This window comes from Saccopteryx leptura, chromosome 3, assembly GCF_036850995.1.
Source record: "Saccopteryx leptura isolate mSacLep1 chromosome 3, mSacLep1_pri_phased_curated, whole genome shotgun sequence".
Classification (NCBI taxonomy): Eukaryota; Metazoa; Chordata; class Mammalia; order Chiroptera; family Emballonuridae; genus Saccopteryx; species Saccopteryx leptura.
The window spans coordinates 206,662,042-206,684,805 of record NC_089505.1 but is presented as its reverse complement, the minus strand read 5'-3'; the positions used below and the strand labels follow the sequence as shown (position 1 = coordinate 206,684,805).

Here is a 22,764-nt window from a genome sequence, read left to right as displayed (position 1 = left end):
CTATTTTTGCATACGTTTCCTTTTTAAATCTGAGCTTTAAGTTGAAGGAGTGTGAATTTTAGCCAAGACGGAAGGAAAGGTAACCAATTTAGCATCAGCTGTAATCCTCTGCCCCTGCTTTCCTTTTTGGAGAAGCCAGTTGTTAAGTTATAAACTGAGGAGGGTGACACCTGCTGGACTGAAAACGAACTGGGTGGAAACATGGCTCTTTTCATGTGTGGTCCCCCACTGCCCTCTGCTGGCCAGCAGTAGAAATACTCAGGAATCTGCAGATAGGACTACTTCCTGGGAAAACCACAGATCTCCACTGAAAGGGGGAGCAACCACTGGAATCAGCTGTAGAGTATGTCAGACCCGCCCTCTCCAAACACATGCAAACATTCATCTTACACTTTTTGGCATTCTGTGACTGCAGAGATGTTTTGAAACTTGCGTCAGCTGTATTAATCATTAAAATTTTAAACACTTGCTGTTTCAGCCACCTTCTCTAAAATGTTTCCCAAGATCCAAGACTCTGAGAACTTGAATGCAAGTTTTAATGATTTAACAGAACGTTGGTTTGCCCATAAGTTCATGTTTTCAAAACTATAAACTAACTGTATGCTTGGAAATAAAATTTTTCCAACATTTTAAAACCATGTGAGAGCCCAGAGACCCCACCATTTGGCTAAAATATTTTTGTATAAATAATTGTTTTTTTATTTTCAAACATGACTTTTCTTTTTTTAAAAAAAAACAGTTCATACTTTTAGGAATTTCACAAAATTATATATTTGGGAAAATATTCTAAGTAATAAAGGATTTCCTTGGATTGAGAAACAGTAAATACATGCCAGAAGAAAGCAGTGAGCTCACCAAGATCTCCCAGAATTCCTAGCGAAGGTGCTGCACAGGATGTGTGGCCTCAGGACCTCGTGGAACTCAAACTGTAGGCTAGAGTGCCTTCCGTGCTCCCCCCCACCCTTGTGTGAGCCCAGTCCCTTTTTATGCAGACACTAGAATGGATATTTAAAATGCAAATCATCCTGACCAGGCGGTGGTGCAGTGGATAGAGCGTGGGACTGAAATGCAGAGGACCCAGGTTCGAGACCCCGAGGTCGCCAGCTTGAGCACAGGCTCATCTGGTTTGAGCAAAGCTCATGAGCTTGGACCCAAGGTCGGTGGCTCAAGCAAGGGGTCACTCGGTCTGCTGAAGGCCTGCCGTCAAGGCACATATGAGAAAGCAATCAATGAACAACTAAGATGTTGCAATGAAAAACTGATGATTGATGCTTCTCATCTCTCTGTTCCTGTCTGTCTGTCCCTATCCATCCCACTCTGTCTCTGTAAAAATAAAATAAAAAATAAATAAAATGCAAATCAAACCATGACACCAGAAGAAGCCAAATGCACATCTGTGATTTTAGAATAAAGTACAAATTCCTTACCAGTTTTCCAAGGCCAAGTGCTCTGACTGCAGCCCCTCCAAGTCTGCCCTTGGCTCCCTTTCCTTCCCCTTTGGTTGTTTGCATTTTTATTCTTCTAGGCTCTCTCTGGGGCTCTATTTCAGTGTTCTGTTTATTTCCTCCAGGGCACTTTTATAATTCATAATAATCGTGTTTACTTATCTTCTGTTCCTTTCCTGTCTCCACCACTAGGCACACTCCGCCAGCGAGTCCAGTCCACCTTGCTCTTTGTTGCATGCCCAGTGCCTGAGAAGCACATATTTACCACCGAACAAGTGCGTGAATGAATGAAGTGAGCAAAGGAATGTGCTGAGAGGTGAGTGACACCCAAGTTGTTCCATGCAGCTCATAGAACCAAGTTCCTCCATAAATACAAGGCAGTCCGGTCCCTGACCCACGGCATGGCCAGCAGGGAGAGGCTGGTGGCTGGGGTCAAGGAGGGAAACAGAGCTGCCCTTTCAGCTTTGACTGACACTTGTCATCAAAATCTCTTTATTTATAGGACACCAGGGACGCAGACAGAACCACTCGCCTCGAGCTGGGGGGACACACACGCATGCTAACGCATCAGATGTAATGGCTTAGTCTGTGGTTAGGTCTTGACCCAGGATGCACACATGGGCTCCTGACCAACCAGTAACACTTAGTGTTGATCCAATGCCTTCTCCTAGAAGGGGCACCAGCACAGTCCCCCAGGCTCACAGCCCTGCCTCAGGGAGGCATATCACAGTCCCATTTTACAAATGGAAAAATAACGAACCCGTGGTCAGTGGCTGGAGCACCGTGGCTGAGCAGCAGGCTGACCCTGACCTTCCGGGGGTTCTGTCTCCATCATCCCTGTCAGACCAACAGTACCTGAGCGAGGGAAACAGAACTGTCACCAGTTTGCGATCTGTGGCTTGGGAAAGCTTGATGTGAGCTGTCCCCAAGAGAGGTAGCTAGTGAGGGCTGAAATGCTTGCTTGGCTCCAGGGAGGGCACAGTTTTCCCTCTGACGTGCCACTGGGCAGATGTAAATTTCTCTGCTGTACCTAGCTTTCCTCCTGGGAAGGAACCTGGCATCTGACCAGAAAAATCCCCAGAGGTCAAGCCAGAATGGCATGTCCACGAGCCCCCAGGCTGGCACAGCCTCAAGGCAGGCTGCTCTGGGGGTCCTTGAGGAAGATGGCCAGTCTGTGGGCCACCGCGTCCAGCTCAGCCAAGTTGGCATACTGAAGGAGGTTGCTGCTTGGCACGAAGAAGTGCTTCAGAAAGTGCTGGCTCACACACTTGTGCAGCTTCTTCGCCAGGCGTAGGATGCCTGTGCTGAAGACCTGCCAGTCCTTTGCATGGGGATACTTCTCACAAGTCCAAAAGAGCACTGTCTGCAGAAGGAGGAGGGGGTCAGACATCGTTCAGGCCACTGAGGACAGCATCTTCAGAAACACTGAGCTCCCACGACCATGGAAGGAGGCAGTTGGTTCTGCCCTGAGTCCCTGATCCCCAGCCTCAGTGCATTCTCAGTCTTGTTCTCTGGTCTCCTCCAGCCTCTTAGCTCATTCATTCCCTCTTCACTGACATTTCTAATGGTCACAACTCCCTTGAAGCCAACTCCCAGCCCTGGCAGATACCTTTGCCTCTACTTTAGGCAAAGGGAGAACGGAAACCCTCACATCTGCAGACCAGAAGGTCCCACCCACACATGCAGCCTCCCCTCTGCCTCTCTGCATCCTCACTCTCCTAGCCTGCGGAATCCCTCTCCTCCCAGAAACTGGATGTGACCTATCTCCCTCTTCCTCACTGGTGTTTAAACCTGTTCAAAGCTCTCCTGCTCCCTAACTCCACACCTCCTGCCCTAACTCTCCCTTCTGCAAACCCAGGTTTCTCCAAACAATCATTGCAATTCTCTGTCATTTCCTCTGCTCTGATTCCCAGCCTCAGTCCAGTAGATTCTCCTGCTGTCAGCCCTCAAAAATGGCTCTCCTGAAGGTCTAGGATCTGCATGTTGCTAAACCCACAGCCTCCAGGCCTCGCTCCCCCCGACTTCTCAGCAGAATCTGACCCTCTCCTCCACACCATCCCTCTTGAGTTATCCTTCACTTGGCTTCCAGTCTGTCACACCCTCTGGGTTTCTCCCAGCACTACAGCTACTCCTTGGCAGGCTCCTCCTTTACCTGCCTTTATATGTTGCAGTTTCTTAGTGCTTGGCCCTCTTACTATAGCTTCCTTCCATAACAGTAGCTTTAATTTCCATGAGATGTAGGTGACTCCCAATTCTCTTTTCCCAGCCCAGAATTCTCCACTGACTTTTTTATTTGGCATTTCTTGAAAACCTGAAAGTCATCCATCAACACGTCCAAACTGAACTCACAGCCTTGCCCCACAAACCTGGTGTGCCTCCACAGTGGTTCACTCAGCCTGTTATACCAGACACAACCTAGGAGTCAGCCCCTCCCTCATCAACCCCGATCAAGTCCTGCCAATCCTGCTGCCCAAGTAGTTCTCCAGTCTGCCCACTTTCCTTTACCCCCAATCTCACCACCCTCCCCTAACACATCTCCCCCGGGCCTCGGTCAGCACCTGTTTTTGTCTCCCTCCAATCTGTCACCATCCACAGTGAAGTCAACATATTCATTTTGAAATATAAATCCACCTAAGTTTCTTATCTAAAGTACCTCCAAGTCTTCCCACTGTGAATTAAAAATATAATCCTTAACGTAGTTTGGTTTACAAGGTTTGTTCCCAACCTTCCTTCCCAGCCTCACCTGTCCCTGGCTTCTCCTTCCAGCCATTCTGGCCTCGTTACATCCTCCTGCATGGAGCCTACTTCCTTCCCTTCTTTGTCCGGGAAACTCATTCTTCAGGTGAGATTTCCCTTTGACACTCATGAAACATCGTCTCTGCCTCTTATTTCTCATAAGCAACAATGATCCCAGTAGTAGTCATCTTCATGTTTGTTTATGTAATCCCTATTAAACTGTAAACTCCATGACATCAGAGGACTAGACTTGTTCTTATTCACTATTATGTCACCAGCACCTAGCAGAGGGGCTGGCCTTTGGGAGGCACTGAAGAAACGTTTATTGGCTAAGTGAAATAATGAATTAACTAATGTTATAAGTTAGCTGTTGAGTACTTTTAAAATACAGTCTTTACTAAAATGTAAAAGAACAGTTTGAGATTCACAGCAAGATATTAAATATGTTTTGATTTAGATTAAATTGTTTGGAGTAAATGAGTTGGAGATAATTCCATGCTAGTCAAGATAACCTAGACACACAAAAATGTATTCATTTTTCTCCTGCAGTAACCTTTTATCTCACTAAGCAAAGTGAAGCAGTTAAGCCTATTATAATCCAGGCCCTGTGCCTTTGGGTGGGTTTTAGAAATGAATAAGCCAATGAAAGATAAGCTCTTACTTCACATGAAATTGCTTTAGGGGAGAGCCTATTTGAAGAGGAAATGAGGACCCTACAGAACAGTGTCAGACTTAAGGTGAGGTGACCAGGACTGGCTGTTTGCAAAAACCCAGTCTCTTCCTCTTTACCCAGATGAAAGACATGGCAAGATCTTGCACAATCAAACCATCATCAGGTATCACACCACACTCTCACCACCCATGTCCATCCCACTGTGTAAACGTGAGAGAACCCTGCCCTTTGACCAAGGGTGGGCGGCTAGAGGGGGAGGCAGAGCTCTTTCTGTTTGTCCCACCCCTTCACAACATACAACTCCCTTTAAATGCCCATTCTTGAGAAGGTACAATTTTACTGTGCTATGTAGGTAGGTTAGGGACTGAAGCCAAGAACCTTTAAGGAGTTGCCCTAAAACTCTCTAGTTGATTTAGAAGCAGCTGGAGTGAAAGAGATCCACAGGCAGGATGCGGTTTTTGGGAGCAGTCAAGGCTGGGGACCTACAGTGGCCCTGTTCAATCTTGCCTAAAACACTTATGCCACTTAGAGTGTTTCTGTCCATCCTGGTTGTGAAGCAATGACATCAATGGTTAGGATTGTGAGGTTTGGCCCCGGCCAGGTAGCTCAGGTGGTAGAGAACCACCCCAACACACCAAGGTTGCAGGTCTGATCCCTGGTCAGAGCACATACAGGAATCAAGCAATGAGTGCATAAATATGTGAAACAACAAAATTTATATTCCTCTCTCCTCCCCTTCTCTAATATTAATCAATTAAAAAAAGAATGTAGAAACTCCAGAGAAAGGTCTCAGTATATGCAAATGAGATATTAACAAATTCCCAGGCAGACCAAGGAGGACAAATTATCAGAAAAGATAAGAAAGCAAAGCAAAGACTAATGATTTTGTGAGAGGGGGAAGTTGAGTAAGATGTGAAGTCATTCATTCATTTGATCAATAAATATTTCCTGAGCAACTACTAGGTACATAGCATTGGGAGAAATGGCAATGGTCATTAAGACCACCATGGTACTTGTCTTTAAATAGATTACATTAGAGCTGAGAGAGTAACACAGGCCTAGAAAATGGTCCATTGAATGAGAGGAGGCACAGGTAGGAGCATGCAGGGAAAGCACCACCACCACAGAGACAGGTGATGATGACCCCAGAGACCCATGCTCACCTGCGTGTAAAGTCAGGGAGAAAGGCTGAAGCTCCCAACGGATGCCAGGTAGGCTGGCACAGCTAAGAGTCCAGTACCTCCCAACCCCAGTGTGCTGCCTGCAGGGGTACATGAGCATCTAGTTCACCAGGTGTAGTCCGAAATTTGAGAAAGCAGAGTTGAGAGCGTGACCAAAGGCCACCTCTCCAGAGGAGCACCCTGGTTCCCCGGTTTGGGTTGGGTTCTGCTGCTTTAAGCCCTCACAGAGCAACCTTCTTCTTCCCCCTAATGCTCCCTGCATCGTGAGATTCCACATGCACTTGCAAATGGCCTGATCAATGCCTGTTTCCCCTACTAGACCATGAAGAGGACCCATGTCTGTCCACCACGTACCTCCATGGGTTGAGCACATGGCAGATGCGGGGGCAGGTGTCTGGCTCATAGTTAGCTCAATAAACAATGAGGGAGTGAATGTATTTGTGAATGTGCAAGGCTGGGTTTGGGGCAAGGGGAGGCAGGCGCTGGCAGGGCAAAGGAAAGTCCATGCCTGCTGCTGAAGCCGGAAAGCCCAGGTTCACAGTAACATTCCCCTGCTAACTCAAACATCTCCTGGTTTCCTCCTCTGTGAGGGGCATGCATGCACATGAGTGTGCGTGAGTGGCTGCACTTGGACTAGGGTGGAGACTGAGTCAAAACACAAAGGAAAACATAAATTTATGAGGTATGAGCAGCTCACAAGATTTCACTAGATGAGATTTCTCAAGGGTAGGCCACCTGTTGTAATCATTTCTAAAGCTCAGCAGGATTTCTGGCACACAGGGTTCTGGTTTGTTGAGTGAAATAAAAGAAGTGGAGAGGTAGAAAGAGACAGAGGAAACAAAAGAAAGAAAGACATAAAAGAACGAAAGGGATAAAGGGGAAATGGAAAAGGGGAGGGAGAGGGTGGAAGAAACCCCCCCCCACCACCACCACCAAGGGTGATGTAGACACGCTCACAGCCTGGTATATCTCTCTCCATAAAGAGTGACAATTCGTGAGATGGCAAATATGGACACTGGAGCCCCATCCTGACTTCATCACATACACCCACAGGCCCCTCTGCGTGGCTCTGGCCAGGCCCAGCACCAGACACTGGGGGGATCTACCCAACCGCAGCTGCCTCCAGCCCTCACGCTCACCTGCAGGTGGTGGGCCGTGATGACAGGCCGCTTCCCTGGACACCAGATATCCTCCTTCATCTGCCGCAAGGCCTGCAGGCACTGCCGGCGGCAGCCACCATCTTCATCCAGCTGCCCCAGCAGCACCTGCTCAGCCTGCAGGAAGCTCCGCTGCCAGTGGTAATCGGAGCGGGCCAGCAAGGAGAATCCAAAGGACTGAAAGGAGAGAGAAACAACGGGAGATGAGAAGGACAGCACTCGCCAGAGCAGAAAGACATCTCCGAAGCAGTCTACTAGTCTGGGGGACCTATCGCCAGGCAGGCAGTGCGTCCCACTGGGGGTGGGGGCAGTGGGAGCCTAAGGGCGAGCCCTCTTGCACGTGGGCAGTTATTCACTGAGGCCGTATGCACCTCCTCCAGGCAGGGCTTCTCCAGCTTGAACCTGCACCAGAATCACCTGGTGGGCTTGTTAAAACCCAGGTGGCCGGCCCCGCCTGCTGAGCCTTAGTCAGCAGTTCTAGAGTGCGGCCCAGGCACCTGCATGTCTAACAGGTCCTCAGGTGCCACTGCTGGTTCTGGGGCCCACACTTGGAGAACTGCTGACCTAGTGAAACCTCAGTTTTCCTTCCGAGGCGGGTCTGTGGTCAGCGGCGCTGAGGCTGGGGAAGCTGAGAGGCCTGTGCTCTGCTGAGCCGGGGCCCTGCCTCCTGGTACCTTGATGCACTTCACTCTCTCTGGGGGGGGCCAGCGCGTCAGACATCGAGGCCACCGGGCTTTCCTGGACCAGGCGGTGGGGATCTCCACTTCGGGGGCCAGCTCTATCTCCACCTGACCTTTGGATGTTTCCATGGTAACACGAACTGCAGTGCTGTTTGTTACCATGCTGACCTTTCCTGGTGGGAAATGATGAACAGGCTCAGTAAAAGCATTCAAAGAAGGAATCTGGGAGCAGTGACTCTGACCAGCTCCTTGCAACTGGTGAGGCATGCCAAGGGTGGGGGTTACTTTATGCCACAAGTAGACCATTAGCCAAAAAAATATTGATAGATGCATTGCTAGAAAAATCTCGTGGTTGGTGGGCTTTTCTTTTCTCTTTCTCCTCTCTGCCCCAAGGCCGTTATGGCACCGTTTCTTCTAAATTAATTGATTCTTTTCAGAAGGCTCAACTGAAAGAAGGAGACACTGAACACAAACAGTAGCGTCTGCTACTGTAAATGTAAAATGGAATCCAGCCACTCTTCTGTCCCCCTCATCCCACCCAGTCATCCCGACCTTGGTCACTGGCCTTTGGTGGCATTCAGTGTGACCTGTGTCTTATCTGAATCTCAGGCTCTCAGGTGGAATTTCTTCCCACTGCCCACTAACCCATCCTCAACTCAGATGTATTTATCATCACAAACCCTCATAATCATAAAACACTTCCAAGTGTGGCACAGCCACTGGCTTAATTAGCAGAAAAGAGCAAAAAAGAACCCGTATGTCATTATTTTCCTACCAGGCAAAGAGAGGGAGAGAAAAGGGACGCATTTGGTCAAGTTTTCCAGCTCATATACTAGAACCCATTTCCAATTCCCCCATCTTTCAAAGGATGCACAGTCTTTTTTTGTTTGCTTTCATCATGGAGAAGGATGAGCCTCTTGGATCAGAATCTATTATTTTGCTTTTCCTGGCTCAGAGAGGCAAACAGAAGCTCCCTCATTCAGAGTGTGTCGCTGTTCCAAAGGAGAACATTCTTCTTCTTGGCTGGGCTGTGAGAAAGAGCCTATTGTCTGCATCTCATCGGAGCCGCCCAGACAGGAACATGACAACGCCTGGCACTTCAGTTTTATTTACTGAAGGCATGTCCTCATCCCCGCCCAGTTTGGATCTCTTAGAGTAGACCCACTTTCACTGCTGACAGTGTCGCCGAGTGAACAGGTCAGTGCATACCGGCCTGTCTGGCCCACATCTGCTCCTTCACTTAGTGTGCGACCTGCTTGTATATTACCTAATCTCACTACATCTGATTTTCTTCACTTGTTAAACAGGTAGAAAAATAATTCTTATTTTATTGGGGTGCTATGAGTGTTAAATTAATCCATGAAAGCATCCTCTCCATGGTAACAATCCATTAAACCTTCCACAATTCTTATGTCTAGGCAAGGAAATGCAAATAGAAATCCATTTCTTTCTGTACAAACAGAATCATGTATTGTTCAGCCTTGGTTTTTTACTTAATTATCCAGCACAGGCATTTTCCATAGCTCTGTTTGGACATGTGCCTCTTTTTCGAGGCTGTATAGTACACCACCAGGCTGACACATGGTTTTCTGAGTCAGTTTTCCTTTGTTAGTCATTTAGATCACATTGAGCTATTTGCTATTACAAAGCCTATAACAGTGGCTATCTTTGTGCATATTTCTTTGTGTATGTGTAGGAATCTATTTCTGGAACTGGAATTACTGAATTGCCAAGTAATCACATTATAAAACTGCAAGTGGATGAGTTTCCCTTTAAAAAGTAGGCACCCATTTACACTTCCAAGAAAATGTGTTTGACCATACCACCCTTGCACTGAGCATGATCAGATGTTTTCATCTCTGCCAATCTGTTAAGTGCTTTAATGTACATTTCTGGAAATACATGTTAGATGGGACATTTTTTCTTATTTTTATTAGCCATTTATATTCTTTTTCTATGAATCATGGTCATTTTTTTTTTGGTCATTATTTCTATTGGTTTGCTCATATGTTTTTATTACTGGTTTATAAATACTTTTGTATAACTAAGGGAATTAGCCAGGTTTTTTCCAGTTTGACGTTCATCTTTTTACTAGGGGCAAACAAATGTGTGTCTACAAGTGGACTTTGTGTTTGGTAAAAGTTGGTGGTTTCCAAATGTGCCATCTTAGAATGCTGGGGTACTGCAGGAGGTTGTGGGGTATTATCATAGAAATGAGCTAATAAAGGTCTGAGGTTTATGAATAACTTGCTTTCTGAAAAAAGTACCCAAGTTCTTAAGCTAATATCTTGGAAATGCTGCATGACCTAAAGTCTCTCATATCGATGCCAGAGTAGTGAGCTACTGAAATCCACAGGTGTGCATCTGTGTTATGTGAATTAAGTTCTTCCATGTGTGATGCAGAATAAAAAAATGATTAACGTGATGGGGACTGGATAAGTGGAAAGAGCACATGATTTTTGTCTGAATTTATGTCATCATAATATGTGATATAAATTATAACATAACAGGTGACACTCAAGCAGAGTTTTGTTAAGCAAAAGGAAATGCCTACAATTTCCCTTGTACTTTTCTTGATCCACTCACCTGACAGGTGACAGGTTTCTACTGCGTTTTCTACAAGCTTTCGGAACACCTGGAGAACCTTGGCAGGCACAATGTCTCCCTCGATGTTCACATCTGCCTCGTGCCACTGCCACAGGCTCTTCATAAACTGCTGCACCTCCAGCCACTGCTCGAGGCCCTCTGGGCTCCGCAAGGGGCAGAGGAGCCTGGTGCCCTGTAGGCTGTAGTACCGCCAGCACTGCTCCCTGGTCTCCCGGTACCCGGCCAGGCCTCTCACTGGGACTGTCACAAGGAACTGGCTGGGGGCCAGAACCTGGGGTCAAGAAAGAAAAGAGAGGAAGTGTGAGTTCATAGACTTGGGAGGTAACAGAAGTCCTCTGGAGCCAACCTGTTGAGCCAGGCAGCTCAATTACCCACTCAGCCCTCAGGAATGTGACAAGGTGGACAGGCATCTGCACACGCCTGTAGCAAGAGGGTTCATCTTTGTCCTGCACTAACCCACTGTAATGCTTCAAGCAGGTAGAGTAACTCACTGAGCTTTTGGTTTCATGAATCTGCAGAAAAAGGAATAAACCAGACTTGGAAGTCTGGTTCTTTAGAAGACACCTGATTTTATGGGGAGAATGAAATTTCCTAGAATATAGATCTGGGAAAAGTGATGTTAGGTTTCTATTCCTACTCCTGATTTACTTCTGTCTAGTTTAAGTGGTAGTAGAGATGGGCAGATCATGTTCTGACATTCCAGGATCCAATCTACTTTCACAATTTCTATCCTGGGGTGAGTTTACTAAGACCTGACTCTGTTTGAAAATGCACAAGTCTCAGAATTTTACGGGTAGTCCCTATGCCCACCAACCCTGAAATATACTAGACCAGCAATGGTCTTTTATTCATATACTAATTATTATACTCATGCATTCATTCATTCATTCAACAGAAGCTGAGTGTCTACCACAGACCACACACCATGCTGAGGGCTAGAAATGGAGCAATCAATAAACATGAACCTTGAAAATGAGGGACTTAGTCTAGTGTGAGAAAAAGGACATGAATACATATAAGTTTAATACAAATGAAAGGAGATCTTACGTGTCATATAAGAAAAATCAAGCTAAAGGAGCACGGGGACCCAGAATAATACAGGGCCTCACCTCTCTCATCTCTAAAAGGAACAGAACCCTAATGTCTGTGCCACAAGATTGTTTGCAGGTTTGAGTGAGATCACCTTCATGAGAACAGCTTTGCCCACACCACAGTGATGCATGAATGCCAGTTGTTACACACTGGCCCTGGTGTTTTATAGCTCTGGGGTTTCTCAGCAGGCACAGGGGTTATAAGGCTGCTCCTGCAATTTCTAATGGCCACCTCTTCCACTTCTGTCGTTCCCCCACCTGCCACCCACAGACTATCACTTTCATCTATTTTCTCAACAATGCCCTAGGTTCCCTCTGCCCAGTCCCCAATCTAGTAAGCAGTTGCTTAATAAATGAACAGGTGCTCCACTAAACATTAATTTCTATAGTGGCATGTGCTGTGGAATCAGGGGCCCCAGTATGAGTTCTGGCTGCAGTGCCTAATATGACCAATCAAGTCATTTGACTTTCCTAAGTCTCAATTTTTACCATCTAGAAAGTAGGAATTTGAGGGCTCAAATAAGTCTGTAAATGGGAACTACTAAGAGTCCCCGTGGAAACAGGAAGTATTATTAGCATTTGTAGTGCAGTGAGTGCCTGTCACATACTGAGTCCCACCCACTGTCGTTTCTCTGGGTGGGAACCCAGAGACAGTGAGACCCGCTCACCTTAATGTTCCCATTGTGCGCAAAGGAGTAAGGGATAGCTTGGAATCGGATATCCTGGTTGCTGATTTCTGTGGTCAGGTGGTAGATGACTTTCTGCACCTCCTCCACAGTCTGGGAAACCTGCTGGCGCCGTGTGTCCACCTGGCGGGCGGGGAGCAGCACAGGGGGTTACTTCAGGGGCCGGCCCCCAGGACTGATGAAAGGTGATGGAATGGATACAGTGAGGGTGACCAAAGGAGTGAGGCTCAAAAAATTCTGCCTTGCCAGGAACTCCAAGAGAGATGAATTTAGGACTGATTATACTCCTCAGTGTTTCCATGTTCACTTCTAGAATAGAAGCATTCATTCAATAGTTACCTAGTACCTGCCATATGGTGGGTGCCCATCTAGGTGCTGGGGCTCAACAGAGAATAAGAGAGAGATACTGACCCTCTAGCTGAAAATACATAATACATATATACATGTATTATACATATATACATATATACATATACATATATACATAAATACATAATACATATATACATATATACATATATGTATGTATATACATGAATCATGTTTGTGTATAATGTGCTATCAGGTATGCTAAGTCCATGAAGAAAAATAAACTAGAATAAAGGATTGGAAAGTAAAGGGGCTGCTATTTTGAATTAGAGTGTAAAGTGGCCAGGGACGTCACCTCAAAGGAGATGACATTTGAGTGAGCCCCAATGACAGCTGGGGGAAGCGAATTCCAAGGGCCCTGAAGCAGGGAGCACACCTGACAGAGCTCGAGGGCCAGCAAGGGTGCCACGGGGGCTGGTGCCTGGAAAAGTAGGGTAACAGGAGGTGAGTTCGGGAAGGATGGCAGGGACAGACCATCACGCAGTTTTGTGAACTGTGGTGAGTCTCTAATGTAATGGGATGGCCACACCCGCTGGCCAGGTGGGTGAATATGAAACAGTTTAACATGGGCCAATATTCAACAGTTAAATGCCTGAAAACACGCAGCGACTATTTCCCGCTTGTGTCAGGAAACGATGGCTCCCTCCTCCTCAGAACTCAGCCCTCCTCGAGCTGCGAGGGCATGCAAGCATTTCTTCTCCCTCAGCACAGCAAGTCTCCCAAACTGGAAAATACCCACATAAACCAAACACCTAAATATACATACCTGAAGACAGTGGTTTTGAACTGCCAGTCCACAGAGCCATGTTGGTCTGCCAGAAATTTCAGGGACTGGCAGCAGTCCACGATCTGGAAGTTGAAAACCACTGTCTTAAGAGATATTTAATGTTTAGGGAAATAGATATTTGTGGGAAACACAAGTGAATTTTTGGAAAACTACAGCAGAGACAGAAAAATCCAAATGAATTTTGGATGAGAAGAGCCTATAAGTTTTCTTTGAAATAGAGGAACTCATTGTTACTTTGTACTTTGCTCAGGACATGCCTGAAGGCTAGCATACAGCTGTCTCCCACGGAGAGGTGCCCCTGACCCAGCCAGGCACTGACCTGCATAATGGCTGTTTCTACACATTCCAGAGTAGGTTTAGACACCCATAGACTGGTCAAGAAAAAAGATCCCTAGTCAAAGAGATTTCAGTTTTTCTAAATGAAGTAATTAATCTATCCAGTAACCTGAGATCTTACACCTCACACCAACCAACAAGCCAACTAATGTGGCCATAAAACACAAGTACACATGTGCATTTATTTGCACACGTGCTGTATGTTACATACAGAATCAATTCATCAATTAGTATTTATTTAGCTATGTGCTAGGTACTCTGTTCCCTGCTAAGGCACAGCAATAATAACACAGACATGGCCATGAACTTAAGAATAGTGGGGAAGACAGACGTAAGTATAGAACTTAAGGGAAGGGGAGAGTATCATTGGGTACAACAAGGCACCTTCAAACCTATTTTATCTGTACATATCCCCCCACACAGAGGACTGATTTTGAAGAATTAATTACTAAGACACTCAAGAATCCTAAGAGTAATAAGAGACATTGCTAAGTCTCTGACCTTAACAAGCTTACAGTCTCATTGGAAATATATGATAGACTTAAGTTGCCTTTTCAAAATTCATGTGTCTTCACTGACCTTCAATATAATAATGGTCACATCTATAGTAGCTTTTCACTTCTTTTTGCCACCTCCCCCTCAACCCTATATATTCATCCCACTCTATTCATCATGAGAAAAGGGACAAAGGTACCTTTCCTGAGCACTGTACACGACCAGGACTCTGTACCTCCCAGAATGTGACCATGGAGAGAGCGTGTGGTCACAGAGGAAAAGGTCATTTGCCGAAAAAAAGGAAAAGGAAAACCGCCTTTAAAAGCCCGTGATGATGGGTCCTTTTCAGTGTAGGACTTTTGGGTGTTCCGATTCCACTCCATTTGGCCAATTTTTGTTGGCTAGCCACTCCATGCCAGCTTCTAGGCATGCATGTTGTGAAGACGCATACAGATGGGATGACAAGACAAACTGGAAACTAAAATCATGACCATCTAGGGCTCAGTACACGTTTGCACAGGACGCTCTGGGTACATGAGAGGGAACTTCATCTGGTTTGGAGCCTGGCATGCCTGCCCTGGAGGCACTGCATATCGGAGCTGTATCTCGACAGATTAGTAGGAGTTAGCTGGAAAGAGGAGGGCAGCAAGATTGTTCTAGAAAGAGAGGATGGCAGACATCCATCCTGAGGAGCACAGGGGAGAACAATAGTTCCTATGTCGTTGGAGCAGAGATTGCCTTGGAAGAGGATGGGGAGGTGGGGGAGTAAACAGTGAGAGGTCTTGAACATAAAGGAAGAAGAATTTCAAGACAAAGTCAACAGTAAATGGCCAAGTAAGATGAAGCCTGAACAATGTCCACAGGCTTTGGCAACTGGGAGAGGATCAGTGTGCAGGGACTTGCTGGGCGTGCAGCCAGCAAAGAGGGTTAAGAGGGACGGGAGACGAACAAGACAGAAGTGAGTGACTCCTCCAGGAAGGGGGCAAGCAAACAAGGACACCCACAGGCTTTTTCAAAATGACGGGCAGGTTCGAACATGTGTAAACACTGACAGAAAAGAGCCCGTGAAGAAGGGAGAGGCAGCAGAGGGCAGAGCCACAGAGTAAGAGTTTCCCAGCCAGGAAGAGGTAAGCAAACGCAGAAGCCTGGGAGGAATCCACCGCGGTGTGTCTAAGGAGAGAAAGATTGCGCAAACACAGAGAAGAGGGCTGGGGATGGCAGGAACAGGAGAACTTTCCTGTCTGATTTCCAGTCTCTTATAGAGCAGGAGACAATGTGCTGAGAATGGGGGGGAGGGGTGCAGGTGGGAGGCAGGGGACCTCAGGGTGACAAGAGTTTGGAAATAGCTTCTCTAAGGAATGAGAGGTTGTCTGGGCACCTGTATAAGATGCTAGGCAGTGACCAAGACAGCTGTGTGTAGGCCCAGGAGGCTGTGGGTGGGTCCAAGAGGCTGTAGGGGAGCCCAGAAGGCTGTGGTGGGCCCACAAGGCTATGGGTTAGCCCAGGAGGCTGTAGGGGAGCCCAAGAGGCTGTGGTGGGCCCACAAGGCTATGGGTTAGCCCAGGAGGCTATAGGGGAGCCCAGGAGGCTGTGGTGGGCCCACAAGGCTATGGGTTAGCCCAGGAGGCTGTAGGGGAGCCCAGGAGGCTGTGGTGAACCCATGAGGCTATGGTTGGGCCCAGGAGGCTGTGGTGGGTCCATGAGGCTGTGGTTGGGCCCAGGAGGCTGTGGGTGGGCCCAGGAAGCTGTGGGTGGGCCCAGGAAGCTATGGGTGGGCCCAAGAGGCTGTAGGGGAGCCCAGAAGGCTGTGGTGAGCCCACGAGGCTGTGGGTGGGCCCAGGAGGCTGTGGGGGGGCCCAGGAGGCTGTAGGTGGGCCCATGAGGCTGTGGAATGCAAGGATCTCAGTGGTAAGGTGTTCTCCAACACCAAAGGTAACAGTTGAGGTGCTATGACTCGAGTTCGCTGGGCGAGATCTGGGGACAGATAAGGGAGTGTTTCAGCAGGGGGCCATGTTCTCCAGCCTGGGCAGAGGATGGACAAAGCCAGTTTAGTAGATTAGCAGACACTGGAGAAGTTCAGGGCCCAGAAGTCTGATCTGGAGTAGCAGGAGAAAATAATACAAGGGTTAATTAAATGGAACATTTCAGGTAGAGTGATTGGGAAATAGTATTCTCAAACAGTAAAGTTCTCAGTATTTCGAGGACTGAGGCTAATCCAACCTTTCCTTTGAGCTGGGTGAGTTATGCTATACTTGTAAGCAGTCAGATTCAGGTACTCTGATTAAGCAGAGTTTATGCAAAACTAGTCGTGAGATGTACCCATTCATTAAGGGTGCCGTCCATGTTTGGTGGCCTCCCTGTCTCCAGGGCATGTCTATGTGACCATACCCATGTACATGTCCCCATCCTGGGCTACTCCCCCCCGCCCCGAGTGACATTGTTAGTGACATTGTTGTCCCACATGTCATTTGCTACTATTAATAGCTCAAGTTTATGGACAATTTTTACTGTTTCAAATATAAATTATTGAGACATCAAGGTTGTTCCCTATAATAACATTCTGACTCACTTGCACTCAGACGTGCATCTTTGAGCGAGGGGTAGAGAGATGGCACTATATGGCATGCCAGGGATGAAATGTCACACAGGCCAGGTTCCTCTCCTGAGCATGTGACCTGTGCAAATGTCATCCATGATGAATGCCACTGAATTCTCGGAAAGGCTGAGAACTTCCTTCTCAACAGCAGGAAGTCAGACTTTTAATTCTGGAATTGCATTAAATCCAATAATCAGTTTTTTAGGGTTTTCTTGTTTGTTTTTTAAAGCAGAACTTTCTTCCTTTCTTTAAATTTTTTTAAAATTTCCATTCATTTTAGAGAAGAGAGACAAAGAGAGAGATAGAAAGAGAGAGAGAGAGAAGGGGGAGGAGCAGGAAGCATCAACTCCCATATGTGCCTTGACCAGGCAAGCCCAGGGTTTTGAACCGGCAACCTCAGCATTCCAGGTCAACGTTTGGTCCACTGCGCCACAACAGGTCAGGCCTTTTGTGTTTGTCTTTTTTAAAAGGACAGACACATCTCTGTCTTCCAGGGGTTGATAACTGAAAGGGATGGAGACTTAAATTCAGTGATGCCTACAGAGGAGACAGGCTTTCCCCACCCACTGCTGAATGGGCTCCCTTAGCCTGCCCGGCGTCTCCTGTACTCTTCCATGCCTCAAACCCTGTGCATGCTCAAAGCCTCTGTCTCTGGTCTTCCTGTGAAATGCTTCTCATCAGAGCTAACATGCCTCTGCTCTCCCCACTGCCCGTTTAAATCCTACTGCAGCCCCTATGGTCAGCTATGGGGGATATTAAGGATTTGCCTGTCTGCACAATTACTCCTTTTGCCTTTGGAGTTATGGGTGGAATGTGCAGGTGGGATAGGCCACCTTAAAGCTAGCTGGAGCCCAGAATTTCTCTTTCACTTAGCAGGCCACGTCCCAGACCTGTACTTTGGGTACAGTACTTTGACAAAGCAGATGCTCCTTGTGTGTTTATGGAGATATGTATAGAGGGGCTCAGCAGAAGAAATATGGCTTTGGGATGAAAAAAAAAGAGTAGGCTGAGCCCTGGATAATGGCACAGTAGACAAAGCATCATCCTGGCACACCTAGGTCATGGGTTCGGTCCTGAGTCAGAGCATGTACAAGAAGCAACCAATGAGTGCACAACGATATGGAACTAAGTAGAACAACAAGTTGATGCTTTTTTTCCCTCTCTCTCTCTCCTCCACCCCCTCTATCTCAAATCAATGGAAAAATTTAAAAACAAAATAGGCTAATACCTCAGTATCTTCTCTACCTAGCTGTGTGATTTTGACCAAGTTATTGAATGCACATGAGCCTCTGTCCTCTCCTCTGTAAAACTGGAGGTGACATGCATGCGTCACATGGCTGCTGATTAGATTAAACAAGACCCTGTATGGGCCTCAACCTGCCAGCACACTGTACAGTATCCTTGCATTATCTTCAATGATCCCTGAAGATAATTCTGACCACATGTGTGCAAATATACCATGTGAATGTCAAGGGGAATAAAGATATCCACGACTCTCTAGAAACGCAGAAACAATAAAACAATATTTAAGTTACCACCCAAATAATAACAAGAAAGGTGTCAGAAGTCAATATACAATTGATTGTCAGATAAATGTTATCAGTAATAATTACAAAGGCAGTTCCTGTGAAGGCAAAAAAAGGTTTTGTGCTGGGGTATCAGGGAAATTTTTGAGAAAGTGGACTCTGAGCTGAGTCTGCAGAGTGGCCAAGAATCAGGAAAGGGGGGTGGAAAGAGGCTATTTCCCCTGATGGGGGTGCTGGAACCTGAGATCTTCTCAGAACACAGTCCCTGTAGGGCAGGCGTGGCAGACACACCCCTCCAGGGTGGGGGAGGGCACACTACAGGAGAGAGGGGTACAGGGCAGGTGTCAGACTCGAGAGCTGCTGCCATGTAGCTCCAGCCAAGCAAGAAACTGGGACCTGTGGATTGCCAGAAAGCCTGACATCCACCCCCCGTGCCCCAGAGAAGATAAAAATCTGGGTTTCTATGTTAAAAATCTCACTATTTAGAAATAACAGGCTGGGGCAAAAGTAGGTTTACAGTTGTTCATATGGAAAATAATACAATAATAAATAAATAATAATACAAGAATAAACTGTTTCTTGTGCTCACAACTATAAACCTACTTTGCCTACCTTGTAGTTGTAACAAATTTTAAAAAAATTTCAAAAATACTCTAATAGCCCTGGCTGGACAGCTCAGTTGGTTAGAGCATCGTCCCGAAGCACAGAGGTTGCTGGTTTGATCCCTGGTCAGGGCACTTACAAGAGCAACTTGATGTTCCTGTATCTCTCTCTTTCTCTCTCTCCCCTCCCCTCCCTCTCTTGCTAAAATCAATAAATAAGTTTTCCCTATTTCTCTCTCTTAATGGTTTTGCTAAAAAATCAACTTATTACTATGATAATGAACTCTGAATCAAAGTTGGTGGGGTTGGAGGGGGTAGAAAGGTGTGGAGGGGTGAGGTGGGGTGAGGAGGGGCGAGGAGGGGTGAGGAGAGATGAGGAGGGGTGAGGAGAGGCGAGGAGGGGTACAGAGTGGTTAAGAGAGGCAAGGAGGGGCGCAGAGGGGTGCGTATAAATGAGGGATGAGGAAAGGTGAGGAGGGGTGAGGAGGAGAGAGAAGGGGAGAAGAGGGGCAAGGAGGTGTGAGTAGGGGTGAGGAGGGGTGAGTAGAGATGAGGAGGAATGAGGAGAGGTGAGGAGGGGTGAATAGGGATGAGGAGGGGTGAGTAGGGGTGAGGAGAGGTGAAGAGGGGTGAGGTGGGGTGAGGAGAGGTGAGGAGGGGTGAGGAGGGGTGAGGAGAGATGAGAGGTGAGGAAGGGCGAGGAGGGGTGAGTAGAGATGATGGGTGAGGAGGGGTGAGGATGGGCAGGTAGAGCTGAGGAGGGGTGAGGATGGGTGAGTAGAAGTGAGGAGGGACGAGGTGGGGTAAGGAGGGGTGAGGTGGGGTGAGGAGGGGTGAGGAGAGGTGAGGAGTGGTGAGGACAGGTGAAGAGGAGAGCAGGGAAAGACCAGAATCGGTCCTTACCTTATCCAGCAGGCAGTCTTTGAAGTTTTCTGCAACCAGGGATTTCATGGCTTCCTTTTCAGTCCTGAGCAGGACAGCAATGTCCTGGTTTGCTCCTGAGTGAAGGGCAGCACTGTGGGTAGCTCTCCTGATAGTTTCTCTGTGCTAGATTTGCCAGGAATGTGCACCTCGACCGGAGACTTGACTTCTCAACTCTTCACTTAAATTCTTATTTCCAAATTGTGAGCGTTCATCTGTCATCTTTGGGAGAATTAAAAAATATTTTATAGAGGAGAGTTGATGAAATGGAATTTGAGTCCAACCTAACTTTATTCTGTTCAGCTCTGATGTTTGGCCAAAGTGCAACGTTCCAAGTTGAATTTCCCACTCGAACACTTCAGGACAGAAATGCCCTGCAGCTGGCTTTTCCCCACCTTTTCACGCTCTGCCCTAAAACCAGATGCCCTGTGAGCTCAATCTCTTATATCTCCTTGTCTTTCTCCTGTTGACAGTAAATATCCCTTGCCCTCTAGCCCAGAAAACCCTGCAGGTTGATGTACCTTCTTTACAATAAACAAAATAGGAAACTGCCAAACAACCATCATTATGCCTACAAACAAGGAATCAGGTCTTGTCAACCAGGTCAGGACACAACAATTTGCATATGGAAAAGTGCCCTCATGCAGGAGCACACAGGCACACTCACCAACGGTGGGACAGGGCCCCTTCTGCTCACCTGCTGACCTTTAAACTATAATCTCCCTCTTCTCACTGGAAAGCTGACAGTAAAAATTAAGTCAGTGTAAACAGACGCCTTGAGAGTCGAGGAAACAATCATGTCTGGTTCTGCCAGTAGGACCCTGTTGGGAAACAGCTCAGGCAGTAAATTCCCAGTCTGGCTGGATGGAGCTAGTTTCAATCAAAATCACAATGGTCTGATCTGATCTCCCTGAAGCTGGTAAACATTAGAGTCTGCTATCAGATGATCAAGGAATAACAGCGTCCTAGGAGTCCAGCGCACTGCTGAGCAGTGTTCCAAATCTGCCTCGGAGTGTTACCTCTGAGTGCGCCCTCTGAGTAACAGTGCTGGGCGCCTGGGCAACTGGCTGTGTAGCCACGGAATTTGCATCTCACTTACTCTGACCCGTGGCATGAAAGCTGTGGCAGAATTCCCTGGCTGCTCTGTGCTCCACCCACCTCATCATCCCACGGTTCAGTCCAGCTTCTTTCTACAGGTCCCTTCTGCGAACTTGTGGTCTGATAAGAACAGGAAAAGCCACCCTCCTCGATACTGCTTCGGTTTTCCATTTTCTTCCACTTGCCATTCTAAATCTCCTCCTTTTACCATTAGTACTCCGGAGTATTTCTCTATCTTCTCCCTTGGCTTCTCTTACCACTGAACAAGCAGTTTTTCACAGCTGGAACAAGAACCTCTTGCGGAGCTTGCAATTCAGAATTCTGTCCCCACCTCATTTGCAACTCAAACCAAGTCCTCCTGGTTCTCCCACATGCTTTGCTCTTTGTCCTTACTTCTGCTTCCTGAAATCATTAACTGGAGGCCCTCTCCCCTGGCGGGGCCTTTTCTCTCGTGCTAAGGTGGCCTGCCTCCTGGTCCATCATTTTGTGCCTGTGGCTCTCCTACCTCGATAGCTTCAAAACCGCAGCTGATCAGATGGTGAAAGTGGAATCTTCTCTTGTTCTGGGTCCACTGACGCTTACCAGATGTGAGCAGGGGAAAAACAAACAGGGCCAGCGGAGGGGCCTGGGAGGAGGAGGAGGAAGCACGTGCTCAGGAAGCTTGCTGCAGTCTGGACCTGGATGTCAGACCTGGGAAATAGGGGTATTATATAAACACAACCTGTTCCTTACTCCCTGACATAGTTCTTTATGGGCAAAAGTTCCAAATAGAGGGGCCTCTGACAGGTTGAACTAAGACACACTTCCTTTGCAGATAATCTGGTTAATCGGATATTGGGTTAGCAAATATTGAGCAACAGTCTGCCTAAGGCACTGTGCTAGGTCATGGACAGGGATTCAGGGTTGACTCAGAGCCTTCTTACAAAGGAAATAAATACATCCCCTCATTTCTCATGACTCACACCAAATGCAAGCGTGCACAGGCAAGCCAGCTCTGGCTCCACTTCTGTGTGAGCACCACAAAGTTATTTTTTATAGTCAGTGAAACAGGTAATCACAACCCTAAACTATCGATATGAGGTGGCCTGGGAAGATCACGTTCCCCTGGTGCACTAGCACAGGCCTTCGTTACTGAGCTACCTGGTGGCCGAGATGTGCATTCGAAGAAGGTGAAGGGTTGGCTTGGGCCAGACTCATCTTAAATGTACAAATCTGTTAAAGTTTGCCAAGGTCACAAACTCTGACTTACTCTTTCAGGGTTTCCCTTTAATCCTGGGGTGACTCAACTTGGGCAGCTCAGAGGCCCAGACAGAGATGACTGTCCATGCTGTGAGGAAGCCCCAGCAGTGTCCAAGCCAGGGCCCTGAGCATTCATATCCCCAGTGTGGCTGAGTACCTAATGCATAATTGATCCTTAATTAATAGTGAATATTTAACTGCATTAAACATTAAAATGGCATTCTTATAAAATATTCTGAGATGCATAAAATCTCTTTATAAGTTCTCAATTTAATTTCATACATGAACATGTGATCTCTTTAAATTACTATCATCTTTTATAGAAAATTCTGATAAAACAAGAACTTAGCAGAGCACCTGGCACATGATAGGACCTCAATAAATAGTTGTCTTCATACTCCATTTTTTTCTTTAAGAAAAAAGACCCTTCTTATGTGTGACTAATTCTGCTGGTCTGCTCTCACAGGTAAGAGCTTTCATTGGGTTGGTCTTATAGTTCCATCAAAACTAATCTCCTTTCCTCTCATACCAATAATGGT

The 22,764-nt window shown here is 46.9% G+C and overlaps 1 protein-coding gene across 8 annotated transcripts; it reads right to left on the bottom strand.

Annotated features, from left to right (window-relative positions):
- Window positions 1-571: 571 nt before the first annotated feature.
- MAB21L3 (mab-21 like 3) lies at window positions 572-22,262 on the bottom strand. Of its 8 annotated transcripts, none has more exons than XM_066377230.1 (8): window positions 22,236-22,262; window positions 21,492-21,611; window positions 19,871-20,110; window positions 12,239-12,379; window positions 10,459-10,750; window positions 7,867-8,045; window positions 7,175-7,369; window positions 575-2,808 (listed from the first exon to the last, which is right to left on the bottom strand). In XM_066377230.1, the coding sequence occupies exons 3-8, from the start codon at window positions 19,916-19,918 to the stop codon at window positions 2,575-2,577; spliced, it is 1,089 nt and encodes a 362-aa protein (XP_066233327.1). In that variant the 5' UTR covers window positions 19,919-20,110; window positions 21,492-21,611; window positions 22,236-22,262; the 3' UTR covers window positions 575-2,574. The 8 variants fall into 8 exon arrangements, 7 of the variants coding, with proteins under 7 accessions (XP_066233329.1, XP_066233327.1, XP_066233326.1 ...); XR_010750313.1 differs by lacking the exons at window positions 21,492-21,611; window positions 22,236-22,262 and adding exons at window positions 6,018-6,115; window positions 21,047-21,233 and having other exon boundaries at window positions 2,757-2,808; XM_066377229.1 differs by lacking the exons at window positions 21,492-21,611; window positions 22,236-22,262 and adding an exon at window positions 21,244-21,478.
- Between the last annotated feature and the right edge of the window lie 502 nt (window positions 22,263-22,764).

Excerpts from the sequence above, each read along its gene's own strand:
- MAB21L3 (XM_066377230.1), bottom strand. The coding sequence starts at position 19,918 with ATGAAATCCCTGGTTGCAGAAAACTTCAAAGACTGCCTGCTGGATAAG. Across the intron at positions 7,370-7,866 it reads AGAGAGTGAAGTGCATCAAG|TCCTTTGGATTCTCCTTGCT; the intron begins GTACCAGGAGGC and ends CTCTCCTTTCAG. Across the intron at positions 2,809-7,174 it reads TCACGGCCCACCACCTGCAG|ACAGTGCTCTTTTGGACTTG; the intron begins GTGAGCGTGAGG and ends CTCCTTCTGCAG.